This window comes from Cannabis sativa, chromosome X (assembly GCF_029168945.1).
Source record: "Cannabis sativa cultivar Pink pepper isolate KNU-18-1 chromosome X, ASM2916894v1, whole genome shotgun sequence".
Taxonomy (NCBI): Eukaryota; Viridiplantae; Streptophyta; class Magnoliopsida; order Rosales; family Cannabaceae; genus Cannabis; species Cannabis sativa.
Genome location: NC_083610.1, coordinates 17,698,972 through 17,718,218, shown reverse-complemented (window position 1 = coordinate 17,718,218; position 19,247 = coordinate 17,698,972). Strand labels below are relative to the sequence as shown.

The 19,247-nt window shown below is 32.6% G+C and overlaps 1 protein-coding gene across 4 annotated transcripts; it reads left to right on the top strand.

The window, feature by feature from the left end:
- Positions 1-10,468: 10,468 nt before the first annotated feature.
- Positions 10,469-19,146, top strand: LOC115720249 (nodulin homeobox). Of its 4 annotated transcripts, none has more exons than XM_061107255.1 (19): positions 10,485-10,694; positions 10,856-10,910; positions 11,190-11,404; positions 11,542-11,667; positions 11,776-11,934; positions 12,460-12,543; positions 12,621-12,749; positions 13,800-14,018; positions 14,597-14,725; positions 14,836-14,931; positions 15,155-15,316; positions 15,531-15,822; positions 15,922-16,047; positions 16,126-16,195; positions 16,785-16,848; positions 16,975-17,043; positions 17,426-17,947; positions 18,058-18,092; positions 18,204-19,146. In XM_061107255.1, exons 3-19 carry the CDS (start codon positions 11,363-11,365, stop codon positions 18,742-18,744), a joined length of 2,865 nt encoding a protein of 954 aa, XP_060963238.1. In that variant the 5' UTR covers positions 10,485-10,694; positions 10,856-10,910; positions 11,190-11,362; the 3' UTR covers positions 18,745-19,146. The 4 variants fall into 4 exon arrangements, with proteins under 4 accessions (XP_030505285.2, XP_060963238.1, XP_030505357.2 ...); XM_030649467.2 differs by having other exon boundaries at positions 10,486-10,694; positions 17,423-17,947; XM_030649425.2 differs by lacking the exon at positions 10,856-10,910 and having other exon boundaries at positions 10,469-10,694; positions 17,423-17,947.
- The last annotated feature ends 101 nt before the right edge of the window (positions 19,147-19,247 follow it).

Below are 19,247 nucleotides of genomic sequence, written 5' to 3'. Positions count from 1 at the left end.
ATCAAATTCAAGAATAACATGGTTATCTTTTGTAAATTGGGATATGCTGAGTAAGTTTTTGGTGATATTAGGAACATGAAGAATATCTTGCAAAAGTAAAGATTGATGTGGGAAATTGGTAAGAATAGAACTATGGCCTATATGATGAATGGGAAGAGTTGAACCATTACCTACAACCACTTTTGCTTTACCCTTATAATCAGCTGCAGAATTGACATTGGAAGTGTCATTAGTCATGTGGTGCGTGGCACCTGTATCCAGATACCAAGCAGATGAAAAATCTGTTGTTGCAGCAGGAGTGGAATTCGATTCAGTCAAGAATGCTTGAGGATTGTCACTGTTTGATGAAGTGGAATTATTTTGGCCTGGTGCAGTCCCATTGAAAGTGATATCGAAGCGATGATAACATTTCACGGCTGTGTGTCCAACCCTTCCACACAGTTGACACATTGGTCTTTGGCCTCTTCCACCTCGATTTCCATTGTTGAATCTGCCTCCCCTTGTTGAACCACGATAGCCTCTGGTATAATTTGAGCCTCTTGTGCTGCTGTTGGTATTTGTATTAGCAAGATTGGCCTGAACGTTGTGAAGAGTTTCAGTTGTGAATTGCTGGATTCTCATCTCTTGGCTTTGCAACATGAATTGAACCTCTTGAAGAGTGAGAGATTCAGTTCTTGAAGTAAGATTCACAACGACAGATTCGAACTCGGATCCGAGACCACCTAAAATGTAAAGGATTAAGTCATCATCGGCTATTGGTTGACCAGCAGCAGCAAGATCATCGGAGAATTGCCTCATCTTTAACATATATTCTTCGACAGTAAGAGCACCTTTCTTGGTGGTCTGAAGAAGATTTCGAAGCTGTAATAATCGAGCTCGAGATCTGGTAGCAAACAGCTGGGCAAAGGTGTTCCAGATCTCAGAGGAGGTGCGACAACGAATCACATGACCAAGCATATGTTCGGACACAGCATTCATTAGCCAATGCATCAAGAATTGATCAAAACGCATCCATTGAGGAAGAGCAGGGTTATGGATATTACCTGCAAGAAATTCTAGAGGAGGGAGACGAGTGCCAAGAATATATCCATCCAAATCATATGCTCTAGTTGCAGCAAGCACCAAAGATCTCCAAATGGTGTAATTGTGACGATCCAATCTGATGTTGAGAGGGAGGAGATTGTTGTTTGGGAGGGGAACAAGGGCTACTATTTCTTGATTTGCAGCCCGATTTTGTTGTTGATTTGTTCTTTCACCTTCAGGAGGTTCAGTTCGAACTCCTGAGTTTCTGCCATTGTCGCCACTAATCGACATGGCTCTGATACCATGTGTGAACTCTGAATAGCAGAGTTCAGATCAAAACAGAGAGAAGGAAAAAGGGAGCAGAGGAAGATAGATGGAGAAGATGAAGTGAATGAATGAAAGATAAGCTCAATCAGAGATTGGCTTAGTCATTGCATTATATAGGAGCTTGAGTACAATGTACAACTTAGGAAAAGTCATAACAAATATTTAACAGACCTAACCAACTAAATAACCAACTCTGTAACTAACTTCTAACAACCTTTATAACCGGTTTCTCTAATAGTGTGATTTATATTGCACCTAATAGCTATCAAACCATATTTATACTATAAAATTTTGATAATTAGATAAATATGTTACTTTGATTAAATTTTTTAAAAATTTAACTTTGTGGTTATCCCATATTACTTATATATTACTCGTGTGAGTGATTTATAATATTTAATAAAAATAATAGAATAAAAATAAAAATAGTAATGGGATAAAAAAAGAATAGGAATAAGATTAATTTTAAACAAAAAATACTATTATGTTTAAAACATGATTAATAAATTAAATTAAATATATTCAACTTATATATATTTTTTAAAAAATAGAAAATTGATATATATTTAAAAAAATTGATATATATATTATAAAATATCTTATATATAAAATTTTATTTATTGAATTTAAAATAATATATTGCTTCTTAAAAAAAAACTCACATATATTTTTTTTTAAAAAAAAAAAACTATATAATCACATGAAAATTTTAAATTAAACATTATAATTTTTTAATTAATAAGATTAAACATTGTTTATACATAAAATATTACTATAAAAAGTATAAGTAATCATATCCAATACCTATATTTGTGCTCACAACAATTGTTTGCAAATTATAAGCATAAAATATTACACCAAATCTAAAAGATTATAATTTGTATACTAGTGAATGTCAAATGCAATATAAATTGTCATGCAAATCGTATTAGATCAAAGTGAATAAACATGATCTTTCTAACTCTTTCTCGAGCTGTGTACTAAAGAGAGCCATCAAAAAGAAGTCTCGCCCATTCATCATTCTCATCATCTGGGACACTAAAAAAGTAAGAAACCAGAGCATTATCTTGCATAATCATGCGAGCTACCTTATGACGTTGAGCTGTAGTAAGTGTAGTGGTCATTTCTAACTCTTTCCCGAGCTGCATATGCTTTTCATTCAAGTCTTCACCAATAGCTTTACTCAAACGAATTGAAGCTTTTTCAATCACCTCTGCGTTAATACAAGCTGATTGTGTAAGTGCATTGAAAGTTCTTCATGATTTGCAGCTTTCCTTTTTTTCTTTGAAGACCCATCTAATTGAGTGTGAGATTGAGCACCTCTTGTTGTATTTGAAACAGACATAGATTCCACTTCATCCAAATTATTAGCATTGCTGAAATCATCTCCTCCAAGTGTAGTGTTTTTCTTTTCAGCTTCAAGTTCTTCAACAACATATGATATAGTCTCTGCATATTTTCCAGTTGTACGATCTTTGCCAAAAACTGCACACAAGCTGTCATACCAAGGAATGACTTGATCTTGAATGGGTTGCTTCCTTATGACTCTGCATGTATAAGAGATGAAATGATATCTTAACTGATAATTCACAAGTTGGATAAGAACAAAAATAGTAGGAGAAAGTTGATGATTTACGTTATAAGTCTCACTGCATAATCTATCTTTTACTTCACATATCTCTAAAGTATATATACAAAAGTATTTCATAAGAAGTTCCAAACATTATGTCAAGTTAAAAAGTCCAATACATTTTTAAACCACTAGTCATATTATAATAGAGCATATATAAACATAAGTACCTGCAAATATGCTTCCCACACTGATTTTTCTGCAGTTACAGTTTTTCTATTACTGTCCCATCCAAACCCGCTACAAAAAGATCCAGTCAACGTTTCATGTACTATTTGAAAATCAGTCTTCAATGTTTTCATTCTAGACTCAATGTATGGCTTAGCTTGTATGTCACATCCAGGCATTCGCTCTTTTAGTTTCATCTCAATAGCTCTAAGATGACCTGGCTTGAAGTTTCCTTCAGCTTTAAACTTCCTTTCATTATTTAGCTCGATAAGTGATTCAATCAAGTGTTTGTCTTCATCTTCACTCCAAAATCTTTTATTTTGTCCTGGACCTCTTCCTTTGAAGTCTCCATGCTGAAATAAGGAATCAAAATAATGTAAAACTAATAATTAGAGTTGAAATGTTGAACTTAAATGAAAAATAAAGACATTCAACAGTAAAGAAACAAAACTGAATTGATATACACACCAATAACAAAACATAAATTCAAAGATAAATTTCAATATTGTCAATTACACAACCAGTCAAATAAATTGGCATAGCCAAGTGAAAACAAATATAAAAATCTAGATAAACATTGTGCATTTTATCTAAGAAAAAAAACTAGCTTGCTCTCCTAGGTTGCCTCCATTCACTATACATCTCATGTGCTAAATTATTTCTAAACGTTGTCTACTCTTCAAAAGCTTCAATACTTCTTATGGATCCATCAACATCTTCTTTGTCTCCACTGTTAATCTCATTCTCTGAATGCATATAAGTATTATCAGTAGGCATTTCTCTTCTAATAAAATTGTGAAGCAAACAACATGCCAAAATGATTCAATTTTTAGTCTTTATTGGATAGAATGACAGACTCTTAAGAATTGCACATCGATTCTTAATTGTACCAAAACATCTCTCAATGACATTCTTAGCAGATAAATGCTTCATATTAAAAAATTCTTGTGGATTTTTAGGAGGATTCCCATCTTCCCACTGGTTGAGGTGATAACGTTGGCCTCAATATGGAGCAAGAAATCCCTTACAATTAGTATATCCAACATCTACAAGGTAATAATAACCTGAAATAAAATAAAGATGGGGATTAAGTTGTCTCCTAAATGAGCTACTAATCAAAAATATAAATGTACAATCAAAAACACCAAGCTTACCATTTGGAACACACAAACCATTTGTTGTACGTATGGCATCAGGTAGAACTCTACCATATACTGCGGAGCCTTCCCAACCAGGTAACACATATATGAATTGCAAGTCTTGAGAGCATACACCTAAGATATTTGTAGCTATTTCACCTTTTCGAGTACGATATTTTGGTTTATCATTCATAGATACTCTCACTCTAATATGAGTTCCATCTAGTGCTCCTAAGCAATTCTATCATATCATAAACAAAGTTTTTTTTTATTAGTATTTCAAACAAATAAACCATTTCCACATAAACCATTTTAATTTAAGAAATTCAAGAAATATATATTATACCTTGAACCATTTCCACCTCTCATATGTTGAATTTTCAAGAACTGGTTTAGGTCTTTTAAATAACTCTCCATGTAGCCGAATGATTGAATGTAACACATTATGAAAATATTTGTTAATAGTCTCACCCGATCTCATAAATTAAAATCTAACGACTCTATTTTTCACATGATGAGCAATTAATGTAAGAATATAGCCACTTGCTCATCTACTTGTAAATATTTAGATGCTTTTAACTGTTTCAAGCATTATGCATAAAGTGCTAAATGCTTTCCTATTTATCCTAAGTTGTTCAAAACAAATGACATCAATCTCATAAGCTATTTGATGCACAATTTGCCTATTGACAAAAATATCAAGCATGTATAATTTTCTTCTCAAAGAGCTTGATTCAATACTACGTTCAATAATTTTTTTTCCATAATTTGTAAAACCATTGCACTACATGTAACACACATTCATCCAATACATATAAAGAGTCATGATCTTCTTCTTTCTCAAAATTTTTCTTTCACTTAAAGTTAAACGAACTATTATCCTACAATAACAATAATTAAGTAAAAATTGGAGAACATCATTTCTTAAAATCCAACTATAGACAAAAATAAGCATTTTGCTTGAAAATGACTCCAAACTATTACATAAAACATTAAATACGAGAATTTATATTTTCCTGAAGCAATTGTGCAATACTAGGACTTTCTTAATGAAATACTTCATCATTGAATTCTCACCCTCTTTCCAATAAATAACAAGTGGATAATTATTTCTTTATCTAAACTCTATACAAATAATACTTTTTTTTTAATCTGAACAGAGCCAGCCAAATCATGGTAAATTTTGTTTACTATACTCAACAACTACTTTTTAGTTCATGTCAATTCTAAAAGCCAGCCACCCTAATGATACAATACAATAATAGAGATAAGATCATATATAAGGGTGATGTGTCAAAAGATATGATCTAATATGTATGTTTCATCAGACTAAGCTATTACCACATTGTTATGCTATATCTCTCTCTAAAGGAGCAGCAAGCCAATTTTAGGACTTGTTTCTTCTTCTTTTGTTTTTATCTCATTTTATATTTCTATCAGAAAAAAATTTATTATGAGATAAAGCTCTTGAAAACTATTGAAGCCTTATAACCAATAGAAATAGATAGAAGAAAACACAGATCCATATTCAGTCAAATATTTATATAAATATGAACGAAACAAAAAAGAATAGGCAAACTAATTTCTTCAATTTTCAGGTGGCACAATCCAAATACAGTACTGTCCCCAAACAGGTAAGCCAATAAACGGAGATGCCAGAATCAAATATGAGTTACTCTATAGGCCGGCAAGAGGAGTGGTAAAAGTCAAACCCGGAACGAGGCTCCAAAAAAAGAAAGAAGCCAACATGAACCGAGATACTCTAAGTACACAAACTTAATAGATAATCAAGAGAACGTGTACAATGATAATTGCAATATGGCTCATTGCAAGAAATAGGGGTGTTCGCGGTGCGGGTGATGCAGTTTTGACCATTTTTTCAAACCAACCCGCACCGCGAAACTAAAAAATTGTAGAAATTGCACCGCAAAATGGTGCGATGCGGCGTGGTTTCTCCGGTTTGGACTATCACCTAATAATTAAACTATCATAAATACAACAAAATTTGAGCAACACTTGTCAAAAATACCATAAGACTTGAAAATAAACATGAAAAAAGTTTCAAGTTTTAATAATACAATAATTAGTGGGCTTTGGACTGGGCCCTCCACATATTGGACCTAAATAAATATAAAAATTGGTATTTTTATAATATGCGGTTTGGTATGATTTGAACTGCATACTAACAATTCAAAACCACAAACCGCACTGTGCAGTTTATGAAAAATTCAAATTGTGACCGCACCGTAAAGAATTTCAAATTGCATTTTTTTTTGCGGTGCAAGCGTGAGCAATTTGATGAACAACCTTAATAAGAAGCCACTTCCAATGTACAAAGGAGGGAGACACAAGAGGGATCAAAACAAGAAATGTGAATATCATGGTGATATTGGGCATACTACAAATGAATGTAATTACTTGAATGATGAAATGGAAGGCCTAATCTGGAATGGCCATCTTTCCCAATGGGTTTAGATTCTGATTATCTATTTGGGATAGGGAGTAGCACATGGACAGTTGGTCATTCCCAGACAACAGGAAAACATAAATCCTCCTCAGGGAGTAAGTTACCCTCAAGCTCTAGGAATATAGGCCCCTCAGGGAGTATAAAATGCCCAGGTTCCAAACACTACTCTAGCACTCAGACCAAGCAATCCATATCCACCAGGACTCGCTCTGTCTCTGGTGGATGACCATGTTGTAACCATTTTTGGACGCCACACATTTCCGGAAGCATAAGAAATGCCTAAAAAAGGTACATCAACGAACTAGACCATGAAGGGGAAACGTGTGCAGTTGTAGAAACACTTGCCCATCATCTACAGATGATGAATCTACCGATAACTTTCACGGAAGAGGATGCCAAGCATGTACATTTTCCTCCAATGATCCTTTGGTGATTAATGCCCATATTTCCAGCAAAAGAGTGTCTAGAGTGTTAGTGGATAACAGAAGTTTGATTAACATAATGTTCAAAACTGCCTTCCCTGCAATTGGATTAATCGAAGCAAATGTCATGCCATGCCCTATTCACCTTCAAGGTTTTAATAGAGATTCCCTACTACCCATGTGGAAGATTCAACTTCCAATTACATTGAATGGAGGTGTAACCGAAAGTAATATAACTATTGCGATCAAATACTGCATGTTTGTAGTGATGGAATTCCCCACTGCATACAATGTTATTTTAGGACGACTGATCCTAGTCAATTTTAGAGTAGTAACTTCCACCCGACATTTATGTATGAAGTTTTCAAGTGATAATGGAAGCATCAAAGCAGTAAAAGATGATCAGAGAAGTGCCAGGAAATGTTACAATGTCTTAGCCAAGTCAATCTTCATAGTGAGAGAAGAAATTTAAGAAGAAGGTCCCAACGAATCTGTTCAACCAGCACAAGAGATAATATGGGAAGAAGACGAGTTAGATCCTCGAGTGGGGGGTAGAAAGAATGATTGAACCATTGGAGGAAGTTGAAAAAAATATGCATTAATGAAGCAAATCCTACCAAAGTCATCAAAGTAGGAGAAAACTCACTTCTAGCAATCAAAGAGCAAATTGTGTCCACGGTGAAAACGAATCAAGATGTATTGGTGTGGAGTCATTCTAACATGACTAGGATTAATCCAAAAGAAATCCTCCATAACAAAATATTGAGGCATAAATATGAAAAGAACTGGTTCCATACCAAAATAAATAAACACAAATAATAACACATAATAACTCAAATATAATATAAAAAAACCAATAATATTTATCAACTAATTAAAAATTTGAGACAAAAAACTAGTTCCGTAAAATAACTAAGTTAAAAACTAATACACAAAAACCAGTTAAATAAAACAACTCAAACAAAAACATCCATTCAACATGCTCCAACCTACCAAATAATTACACTCATACCATATCTATTTTTTATATAAAGTATGCATATATAACTGAAATTCTTGGTTTAGGAGAAATTTATGGGTAACTTTTTATTTTTATTTAATAAAATAATAAAATATTATTTATATATAATAAAATAATAATAAAACAAATCCTATTAATATTTGAACTGATATTAAATATTCGCTTATACCATCAAAATTTGCACGGGCGATGCAAAACTTTCGTTAATCTACGCCAGTGACGCAGGGAATAGGTACTGCTATTCTGGGTCTCTCATTGCCTCTAAAGTCGCCGGAAAGATTGTCGTTTGCGACCGTCATCTTATACCAGCGACCATGATTGGTCAGATTAATGGCGATAAACTCAAACAGTATATAAAATCAAGTGATGATCCCGCGGCACCATTATGAGTATGTCTTTCTCCCTTTGTAATCAATTTTTTTTTTTACTACTTTGGTTTGAGTGTGGATCATTGAGCAACTTATGATTTAGGGTTTATGAGTTGTTTGTTGTTTTCTTTTTTTTCTTCCTTATACTTGTTTTCAACGGTGGTTTGATTTTCATCATGTTTGTTTATATTTGGTGCTGATCGCTTTCAAATCATGATTTTCATCTTGTTTGTTTGTATGCATATATAATGTTCTTAGTCATATATGTTATTTCTTACTGTTTCTTTATTAATCTCTCTTTCTTAAACTTGTTACATTAACTATTTCATAATACTCTTCAATGTTTTACTTAACTGCTATGAATCTTTAATCCTGTTTACTTCCTTAATTCCAAGATTATGAGGCTGTCTCTCTCCGTTTGTAATCGATTTCTTTTTTTTTTTCACTACTTTGGTTTGAGTGTGGATCATTGAGCTTTGTGTTGTTCATTCTTTCCTGATTTGATTTTCATCCTGTTAGTTTATATTTGGTGCTGGTCGTCTTCAAATCATGATTTTCATCTTATTTGTTTATATGCATAATATTCTTCGTCATATATGCTATTTCTTACTGTTTCTTTATTAATTTCTCTTTCTCAAACTTAGTACATTAACTATTTCATACTACTCTTTAAAGATTATGAGTCTATCTCTCTTCGTTTGTAATCAATTTTTTTTCACTACTTTGGTTCGAGTGTGGATCATTGAGCTTTGAGTTGTTCGTTTGTAATGATAGGAATCATCATCCGGTACGTTGTTTTTTTATAGTAAGTTTCACAATATATAATATATACTATACTTTATAAGCATATAGCGTGACAAATTAATGTTCATATGTTGAATAATTATTTTTGATTAATGTGATTCATATATATAACTGTGTATATTAAATTTTTTATTCAAATAATTATTTTTGATTTTTACGTGATTATTTATTGTTCATATATCTAGAACCCTATTTGATTAAAGTTAAGATTATAAGATTAATTAATTTGTGATTTCTTCCTATACACATAATAATAATCTCACCTAATAACTAATAATATTTTTTTTTAATTTTTAATTGTATCACTTTCAAATAACATAGAAAAAAATTAGCATAAAATGTAGTATACGTGCCTCGCACGTAGTTTTTTGCTAGTCTACTCTAAAAATACCTATTCAGTATGTTATATAACTGGTTTTATTTTAGTTATAATCGGTTTGAGTTATTTTGTGTTATTTATTTTTATTCATCATAATATTGTTATAGAACCGATTCTATTTTAATTATAACTGGTTTGAGTTATTTTGTGTTACTTGTTTTTAGTCATTATGTTATAAAATTGGTTATATTTCAATTATAAATGGTTTGAGTTATTTTGTATTATTTGTTTTTATTCATTATGTTGTAGAACCAGTTCTATTTTTATTTATGTTTGAAACATCTATTTCTAGTGACTTTTGCAATAATTTTTTCGGTAACGGTAACTTTTTTCGGCAACTTTTTTTAGTGACGGTGACTTTTTCGGTAACAGTGACTTTTCTGGCAACGACGACTTTTCTGACGCCAGTAACTTTTCTAGCAAAATTTATTATTATTTTATAAATATGAGATTTCTATATTTTTTTATAAAAATGTAGCATAAAACAACTCATATAAATGTAAAAAAAATAAAAAAACTCATAAGTTCGTGATATTATTTATTTATGTTATACAAAAAAAAGTAAACTTTTATGATTTTATTGTCTAGTTTCTACTAACTTCCTAAAAGAAGGGATTTTATGGCCAGGCCCAATAGTAGCTCCTCTCCTCCTCCATGCAGTAGTGGTGAATTCAAAAGGAAACATTGTAAAAACCATATAAAAGTAATAATCAATAATTAATAATAAAAATCAAATACACATATATTTCATTCATTCACTTCACTCCCTTCCTCCTCTTGACTTTTCCACTACTCTCTTCTCTTCTCTTCTCTTCTCTTTCGTTTTCGATATATAGACAGAGAGAATACATGGAATTGCGACTACGACAAGCTCACCTCATTACCACCTCCAACTCCAGATCCACTCAATTCCTCTCCCTCAACGCCAATGACCTCAATTCAACAGGTTCCCTTTTCACCTACACAAACCCTAATTTTTCTGTTCAATATTTATGGTGTTTCATTGGGTCTCATTTTCTGAGTAGATGAGTTTGGGATTGGGGGCTCATCTTTTTTTTATTCATTCCTGTTCTCTTGTTTTTAAAAAAGCATTGTCCTTTTGTTTAGATATGGTAGTGTGAACGTATATCTGGTGCATTCATGGGAGAAGCAATTTCATCAGGTTTAATATCTTATTTCCATTTTAATATGAATAATAGTTGTATCGATTCATGCTTCCTTCCTACAATGGTGTCGCTTCTATTGGCTTTTTGTGTACTTGGTAATGGTAATTATTTGAAATAACTTTTCCAAATGTTAATAATTATTTGAAACAGTTCTTCTGTTATTTCCCCCCCTCTTCATGAGCTTCATATAAAGATACATTAGTTTTTAGTGAGTTTGCATGTAGCCGTAGATACTAATCTCATTCTTGATAATCCATTTCTTACATATTTTGCAGGTAGAAGAGTCGCATTGTTGTATTGAAGCTCATAGAGTTTCTGATGCTCTTGTCGCAAACAATGTTTTTCTCACAGTTTCCAAATTATACTTATCTATTCAGCCGTTAATTATTCTACTTTCAAAATTTTCTTGGGTTTCTTCTTCTATTTATCTGGGCTTAGATATTGAAGAATGAGATATACCAAGGAAGAGCAACCTAGTAGTGCTACACAAGTAAGTATCCTCGTATATTCTCAAAAACTAAAACGTTGTCTACGTTAAAATTTCATTTATTTTAATTTATTAATAGCTCTTTTTCTTTTAAAGTCAAATCAAATTTAATTTAGACATTTAAATTTTTTTATAAACAGGTAATTGACTTAATTTCAGCAGTGAATGAATTACACGGATTAAGTTCTCAGGAGCTTAATAAATTATTGAGGGACTCTGAAAATTTTATTATTCACCATGTTACTGAAGCAGGATTAGATGTGAAGGTTAGATATCGTTCTGTTCTTTTGACATTAGCTTTCTGTTAGGTTGTTATAATTGCTATATAAATAAATGTCACATCTTTAAATTGCTTATTATATTTAATATTTCAGATCGAAATGGAAAAACTAGTGGGGTTTCTTCCTTTGCACCTTATTGCTGTGCTAATGTCATCAAGCAGGGAAGAAGCCGTGTTCAGATACTTGCTAAGTGGCCTCCGGCTCTTGCACTCTTTGTGTGAGTTAGCTCCTCGGCATGCTAAGCTTGAACAGGTAAGAGTTTTCTTAAGTTTTATATTGTCCTTTACTTGATTTTTTTCTCTTCTGTATCCTAGTAGGTCCTTCCACTGAATCTGAATATTTGGGAGGCTGTTTTTGCTATATTGTTTTCATTTCTCATCTTGTTTCATGAACTTCAAGCAATATAATTGTCCTTCAGCAGATTTTATTTCTTAATTTGTTCCATTTTAAGAATTCCATCTTTCTCTTCTCAAATGAAAAAAAAAAAAAAGAATTTGATCTTCTCTTGATTATAACAGGGTATTCACAAACATATTTATTTATATTGGTTTTTTTCTTCTGGGTTCACTTTTCTTCTCTCTGTAAGGTGTTTCAAGCTTTGCTATGGCACTTGGGTTCATTGTGATCATATTGCCTCTTTATGCGTGAATGTTTCTATTTGTTTTTATTGTTGCCTTGTTGATATTTTTAATGATATTTAAAATTCTTCTAGTTGTTGTATGGATAAGAAACATGCATTTTTTATTTTCTGATATTTCTACTCAATTTTGGGTACAGATTTTGCTAGATGATGTAAAATTGTCAGAGCAGCTTCTTGATATGGTGTTCTATTTGCTAATTGTTTCTGGCAGAGTTGAACAGGTTCTTCCGAATCCTGAATTTTAGGTTTTATGCCCCATCTTATTTGTTTACCCCTGAGATTTGCTCTCATGATGCAGAAAAACCATGATTTTGGTACACTGCCCCTTATGCATTCTGCTTTGGTGGCGTGCAGTCTACATCTGCTAACAGGATTTATATCTTCACAGTGGCAAGATCTCGTACATGTATTGCTTGCACATCCAAAGGTAGGAAACAAGCATACTTCCACTTCTCAAACATATTCCCCCAAATGAAAAATTTATGTTCTCAAAACAAATATAAACTTTTGAGAAAGAGTACTATTTGAGTAGTGTATTGAGTTTAGCAAAATACAATTTTTGTTTTACAAAGTCTACCAAAATTAACCTTCTACTTGATTCTGGTCAAATTCTTTAATCTTTTTTTTTTTACTATTAATATAATTTTAATTGACTTATTATATTTTATTTTTCGAAACTTGACTTTTTAAAGAAATTTCATATGGCATTGTGTTTAATATTTTAGTTTTGGTCTCAAAAGATAAATTTTTTTATGTAAGTAATATTTATTAATTGTAATGAAACAAGGGTATGACTTTTTTTTTTCCAATCAAAATCAGATAGGGAGTTAGTATTGTAAAATAAAATATTATTATTGGAATTTTGTGAAAAAGATGGACAAGTATAGTATTTGCCAAAATTAATTTTTCTATATCTTTTGTATATAAACAAATTATTAAATGTTGCCACGTAAAGGGTCAGTAGTTAGTTAAATCTAAATATAATTAATCCAAGTGTTGCAATTAATAATAAATTTGTTCATATTGTTTATTTTTTTTATTAAAAATTATTTTCAAATTTTGATATTTAGAATTAGTTAAATTTTAAATATTATTTTAAATTAAATATGAATGTTTTGATAGTTTAACCAAATGAGCATTTTCATTAATTCCGAAGATAAATTTATGACGAATAATAATTTTTTTAATTACTATTACAAAGTATAATAGTAATTTTTGTTTTTATTTAAATCACTATTATGCTTTCAAATTTCAATGATTATCACTATATTGAATATTATTAATTTTAAAATTATGATATTAAAAAAAACTAAAAACTAAAATAAAATTAACATACGTGACTTGACACGTAACATCTATCTAGTACATATATATATATGTATTTTAATCTTCGTTAGTCCTTTCTGATTCTTTTTTTGGTGTCCCCTGCTAGTATGCATATCTATGCACTTATCAGTGGTTTTGTTATCTGCGACAGGTTGACATATTTATGGATGCAGCTTTTGGAGCAGTTTGTGCAGCCATTAAGTTTCTTGAGAGCAAGCTATCATCTCAGAATACTCTTTCTTGTACGACCTCAAGCTTGACTTCCGAACAAGTAGTGAATTATCTTTGCCAACAATGCGAGGCCTCATTACAGTTTCTTCAGTCTTTGTGCCAGCAAAAGCTATTTAGAGAGCGACTTCTCAGAAATAAGGTATCCAAGTAGGATTTTTTATTCTTAAGATTCGGTCAAACTTATTTCTGAAAGCAAATTCCTTGTACCTTACCACTATTATTTCTATTTAAGTATTTATGTAAATGCAAGAGAGCTTTCAGTGCAAAATGAAGTCATACTGTTAGCGTGAGGAATGAAAGTTTCTAAAAACTAAATTTGGGTCGGTAAAATATTATTTATTTTGAACTCCCCATATAATGCAATGTTGAACCATTTCATACATTTGTTGTTAGTTGTATCATAGAAAATTGCCCTGATAGTAAATTAAAAAATGTCATATGCTCACTTTTTTCTGTAAGGTGGTTGAGCCTTCTGATTTTGTTAGGATTTTTTTTCCTAATCTGCTTGTACTTTTCTCTATTATTGATTTGTAGTTTTGTTTCAAAAATGAAAAAAAAAAAATGCCCTGATGGATTTTGGGCATTTTTTGGAGGTAATATGTTGTTTGGTACATGTCATGCATGCTGTTGTCCTTATAGCTTTTTTTTTTTCCAGGTATTAAGTTGTTGTACTTTATAAAGCATGCTAAGGTAAAATTTGGCTTCGAAATAATGCAGGAGTTGTGTGGAAAGGGTGGTGTTTTGTTTGTGGCTCAAGCAATCTTGAAGTTAAATGCTACACATTTTATAGAGTTTCCCAGAGTTGTTGCCGCTGTATCTAGGCTGAAAGCTAGAATGCTATCAATTGTGAGTCTTGTGATCTATTTACCTATTTCGTATGAAGGCTCAAGAGTGTTCTTTTTTGTACTCTGGACAAAAGAATATACATTAATCCAGGCTTGACTTCTTTTATGCAGTTGGTGACTCTGTGTGAAGCTGAAAGCATTTCCTACCTGGATGAAGTTGCCAGCACACCAGGTAGCTTGGATTTGGCGAAATCTGTCGCTTCAGAGGTTAGATGTCTGGTGGTCCATACATGATGACCCTTATTATTGTAGTGAATGTTGTAGATCTTTGTACTAAGCTGATTCCTTATGTTATGTCTACATCTACTTACTCCACAAATGATAAAACAAAACAGCAATACTATATTTATTATGACATGGTCGATTCACTGCTAGCTTTTATCCATTCCTGTAAATAATGCTTGATATTGAATCCATTTTACTGGTATAGGTTCTGGAGCTATTGAAGGCAGCTCTGGGTAGAGAACCCAGACATCTTTCTACATGTGCCGACAGAAATTACCCGATGGGATTTTTGCAACTCAACGCAATGCGCCTAGCTGATGTCTTCTCTGATGACTCAAATTTTCGATCTTATATCAGAATATACTTTGTAGGCAATTATTATCACTCATATGTTCTAACTCTATTTACGTATTTGCTAAAGCTGCTTTTTCAACTACGTTTTTTATGGTCTTTGAACTTGCTGAGTTTGTATCTTTAAATCCATTGCACAAATTTCATGCATGTAGCTTGCATGCATCATGTACTTGTCTTGAATATCTGCCTTGAAGAAATTTGTGACAATGCCTTCTCTGCCCCTCCAGACTAAAGTGCTGACTGCAATATTTTCGCTTCCTCATGGGGATTTTCTATCCAGTTGGTGTTCTTCAGAACTCCCACTAAAGGAAGATGACGGTTCTATTGAATATGATTCATTTGCATCTGCTGGATGGGTTTTAGATGTACTTTCATCCACTGACCTACAAAATCCAACAAGTTTAGAATTAACCATAGTATCAAATAGTATGCCTCAGGCTTCTTATGCTCATCAGAGAACGTCATTATTTGTCAAAGTAATTGCAAATCTCCATTGTTTTGTTCCCAACATTTGTGAAGGTTGACTCTTTGCCAAAATTTACTTGGTTTATTTTTACAAATTCTAAAGTGTACACTTTTTCTAGATGTACTGATTGGAGTTTAAAACTTTATTCACAGAACAGGAGAGGAACCTTTTTCTTAATAAATTCATGGAGTGCTTGCAAATTGATCCATCTAATGCATTGTCGGGTTTTTCCTATACTTCTGACATTCCTAAAGCTGCTTCTGTGTGCAGGAATTTGCGTAATTATCTCTGTCAGATTATTTTGTTTAAATTTACAGAAATTTGTTTGTTTCCTTTCTTACACTTTGTATGGGCAGGTTCTTTGTTAAGTCATGCAGAATCATTGACTCCTAACTTTTTGAACGATGAGGATGTACAGCTCTTGAGGTGATTTTATTCTCCTTTACTATTTTTTGGGTAGAATTTTCTGCTCAATTTTCTTAGGATTTCCTGACATCTATACTCACACAATGGTGTGGGGTAATTTTTCTCCAGATTACGTTAATACACAATGTGAAGCTAATGTAATATACTATGATGTTGCTTTGTGTGCTTCTAATCTTTCCTCCTAAATTTAACATTTTAGAGTACCCCTAAGAAGTCTTTCTCATGCATTGGAAATGCTGCTGCTGTTGGAATCTTAAACCTACTATATTGTTCTCTGCTTATAAATGACTCTAGAAATAATTCTAGAGTTTCAGTTAGTAGATGCCATTTTTCATGTGGGCTAATCTAAGTTGCCAAAATGTTCTATGGATCAATTATGATTTAGAAGCATAATAGACTACTTACAGATTGATTCTTGTAAGAGAATTTTGTAACAAATAGCATTTTTGCCGCCTCATTTTGTTTTCATTTGCATTTTATGTAATATATGACATGAACATGCTAAAATTCATCACTTCATAGTATCTTTTAGTTACTTCATGGGTTATGCAGTATGGCTTACTTTGGCAATTGATAATTCTTGTTGCAGGGTGTTTTATAACCAACTGCAATCATCAGTTATTTCTCCTGAAAACGAAGAAAATCAAGTTCAAGTAAAATCTAGCATCCTGTAGATTTTTCGTTTTTATTTTAAAAGAAAAAATATGTTCTACATTTACTTTTGTCCTTTTCGCAATCAATGTTTGATGTCTGTAAATCTCTATGCTGGATTAATTCAGGAAAGGAAATGTGAGGAGTCAATGTCTTGGGATAAATTTGCAAAACTTAATCTAAGTGAGCACAATCAGGTGAGTGTTGAATGATGTTAGGTTAATTTATTTTCACTCGATGATATTAAAAAAAATATATAAAGTGTTTATATTATCTAAATATTAGTCATTAAGGGTTATATTAAGTTAGACGAATTAGAAGTGGCCTTGTAATGTAAATTTACGTTAGATTTGAAGTGATTTATCCTCACATTCAGCTGTTAGTTAGAAAACTAGCCAGTTGTGAGGGTTTTGAATTTTTAATTTTTTTTATATATATTTCTATGTTCTTAGAATAGGCAATTGTTTATTTAAATTATAGTAATTTTTCAGTTGCGCGTGAATAAATTTGAGTTTTCTGATGGTATTTGGTTATCTTTTCAATCGAGTGAGCTAAGTAAAGTTTGTTTCCTCTTAGGAGGCTCAGAGTGCAGGGGTATGCTCTCCACCTTTATTGAGGAAAGAGCCTCCAATACTTAGCAGAAGTGGTAACTTAAAGGAGGAAATGTCAGAGAATTCTGCTTACCAAGATGGCGAACATAAATACAGCGAACATATACAAGAGGGTGACACAGTAAGGGAAGACAAAGGTAAATCTAGCATGAGTGCATTTGGAGGCATAACGGAAATTGATAAAGATGCCCAGAATGTTGAAACAAGTGGTTCAGATACTAGCTCCACTAGAGGAAAAAATGTTGTGGATAAAATGGATAATAACGAACCAAAAGTTGGTGTTCTTATTAAAGAAAGTGGGCATGGAAGAAATGTAGAGGAGAAAAAGATTGGAACTGTTCATCGTGAAGAAAAGCAGCGGAGAAAACGGAAGCGAACTATAATGAATGATAAACAGGTGGAAATGATCGAAAATGCTCTTGAAGATGCTCCTGATATGCACCGAATGGCATCTTTAATTCAGTTGTGGTGTGATAGATTAAGTTATCATGTATGTCAATTGCAAGTTGCAACCCAAACTTTATTCATCGAAATAAAATTATCTTTGTTTCTGAATTACACACTTTCTTTCCTAAAAAGTTTCTGTATTGTGTCCTCCAGGGTTCTGAAGTTACATGTTCGCAGCTAAAAAATTGGTGAGAAAACCGTATGATGTCGTATCATATCACACATGTGAATATTATTGTAGACATATTAGAAGTTTTGTTCAACTTTAAAGCTACATTTTCCACTTGTATGATTTACAGGCTGAACAACAGAAAAGCTAGGCTTGCTCGGACGGGCAAGGATGTTCGTGCATCATCAGAGGTTGATAATTCTTTCCCAGAGAAGCAAGGTGGCCCGGGACCAAGGTCTAGTGCCTCACCTGGAACTCCTGCCGAAGATGCTTCTGCCCAACCCAATGTGGCTAGAGATCAACAGGTAGTGACATGGAGTAGCAATACAGGTGAGATATCCGAGGCTTCCCCAATGTTAGCTGTTGCCGGTCATACAGAATCCATTCAGATCGAACAAGGTCAACATGTTGTTCTCGTGGGCACAGCTGGAGAGGAGATAGCCAAAGGAAAGGTATTCCAGGTTCATGGAAAATGGTATGGAAAGAACTTAGATGAACTAAGGACATGTGTTGTAGACATATTGGAACTTAAAGTTAAGAGAGGGACGAGGCTTCCACACCCGTCTGTATCAACCGGTGTATCGTTTGAGGAGGCTGAAACAAGAATTGGTGTAATGAGAGTGATGTGGGATTCATCAAGAATATTTGGGTCGGGTTCGTTAAGTAAATGACGGGGATGTTAAAGTGGCTGCATTTAGGTTTTTTTTTTCTCTTTTCCTTTTGCTGTTACTTGTAGCAAAGCAATTGTAGTTAGACTGTCATTTTTATAGAATGAATTTATCAGATAGTTTAGAGCACATCCCTCAAATAAAACTGTTCAATCCTCAAAAACCCTAGAATCTGCCCCAATCTCTAACATCTCTTATTCTTTCTCTTTCTCTCAATTCAATCCTCACATCTCAGAAAGAGTTATTATTTTTCATCTCCATAATCCTTCATTATTTTATTTTTTTATTTGTGAAGGTTGTAGATGTTTTACTTCACCCTGACATGATAATATACTGCGTGGACTTCAGTGATTATTAGTCGGAAAGTGTTAATCTAATTATGAAGCTTTTTCTTCATTAAACGTATTGCTGGTAGTAGTGTTCAAATTTATGTAATTTAATCTTATTTTTTTAGATCTAATCACATCAAACACAGCACTAACGGTTAAATATATATTACAGTTTTA

Bases quoted from the DNA above. Each gene is read 5' to 3' on its own strand.
- LOC115720249 (XM_030649425.2), top strand. From the start codon at position 11,363: ATGAGATATACCAAGGAAGAGCAACCTAGTAGTGCTACACAA. The intron at 14,932-15,154 runs GTTAGATGTCTG...TTACTGGTATAG, and splicing joins CGAAATCTGTCGCTTCAGAG to GTTCTGGAGCTATTGAAGGC. The intron at 16,849-16,974 runs GTAAAATCTAGC...GGATTAATTCAG, and splicing joins ACGAAGAAAATCAAGTTCAA to GAAAGGAAATGTGAGGAGTC.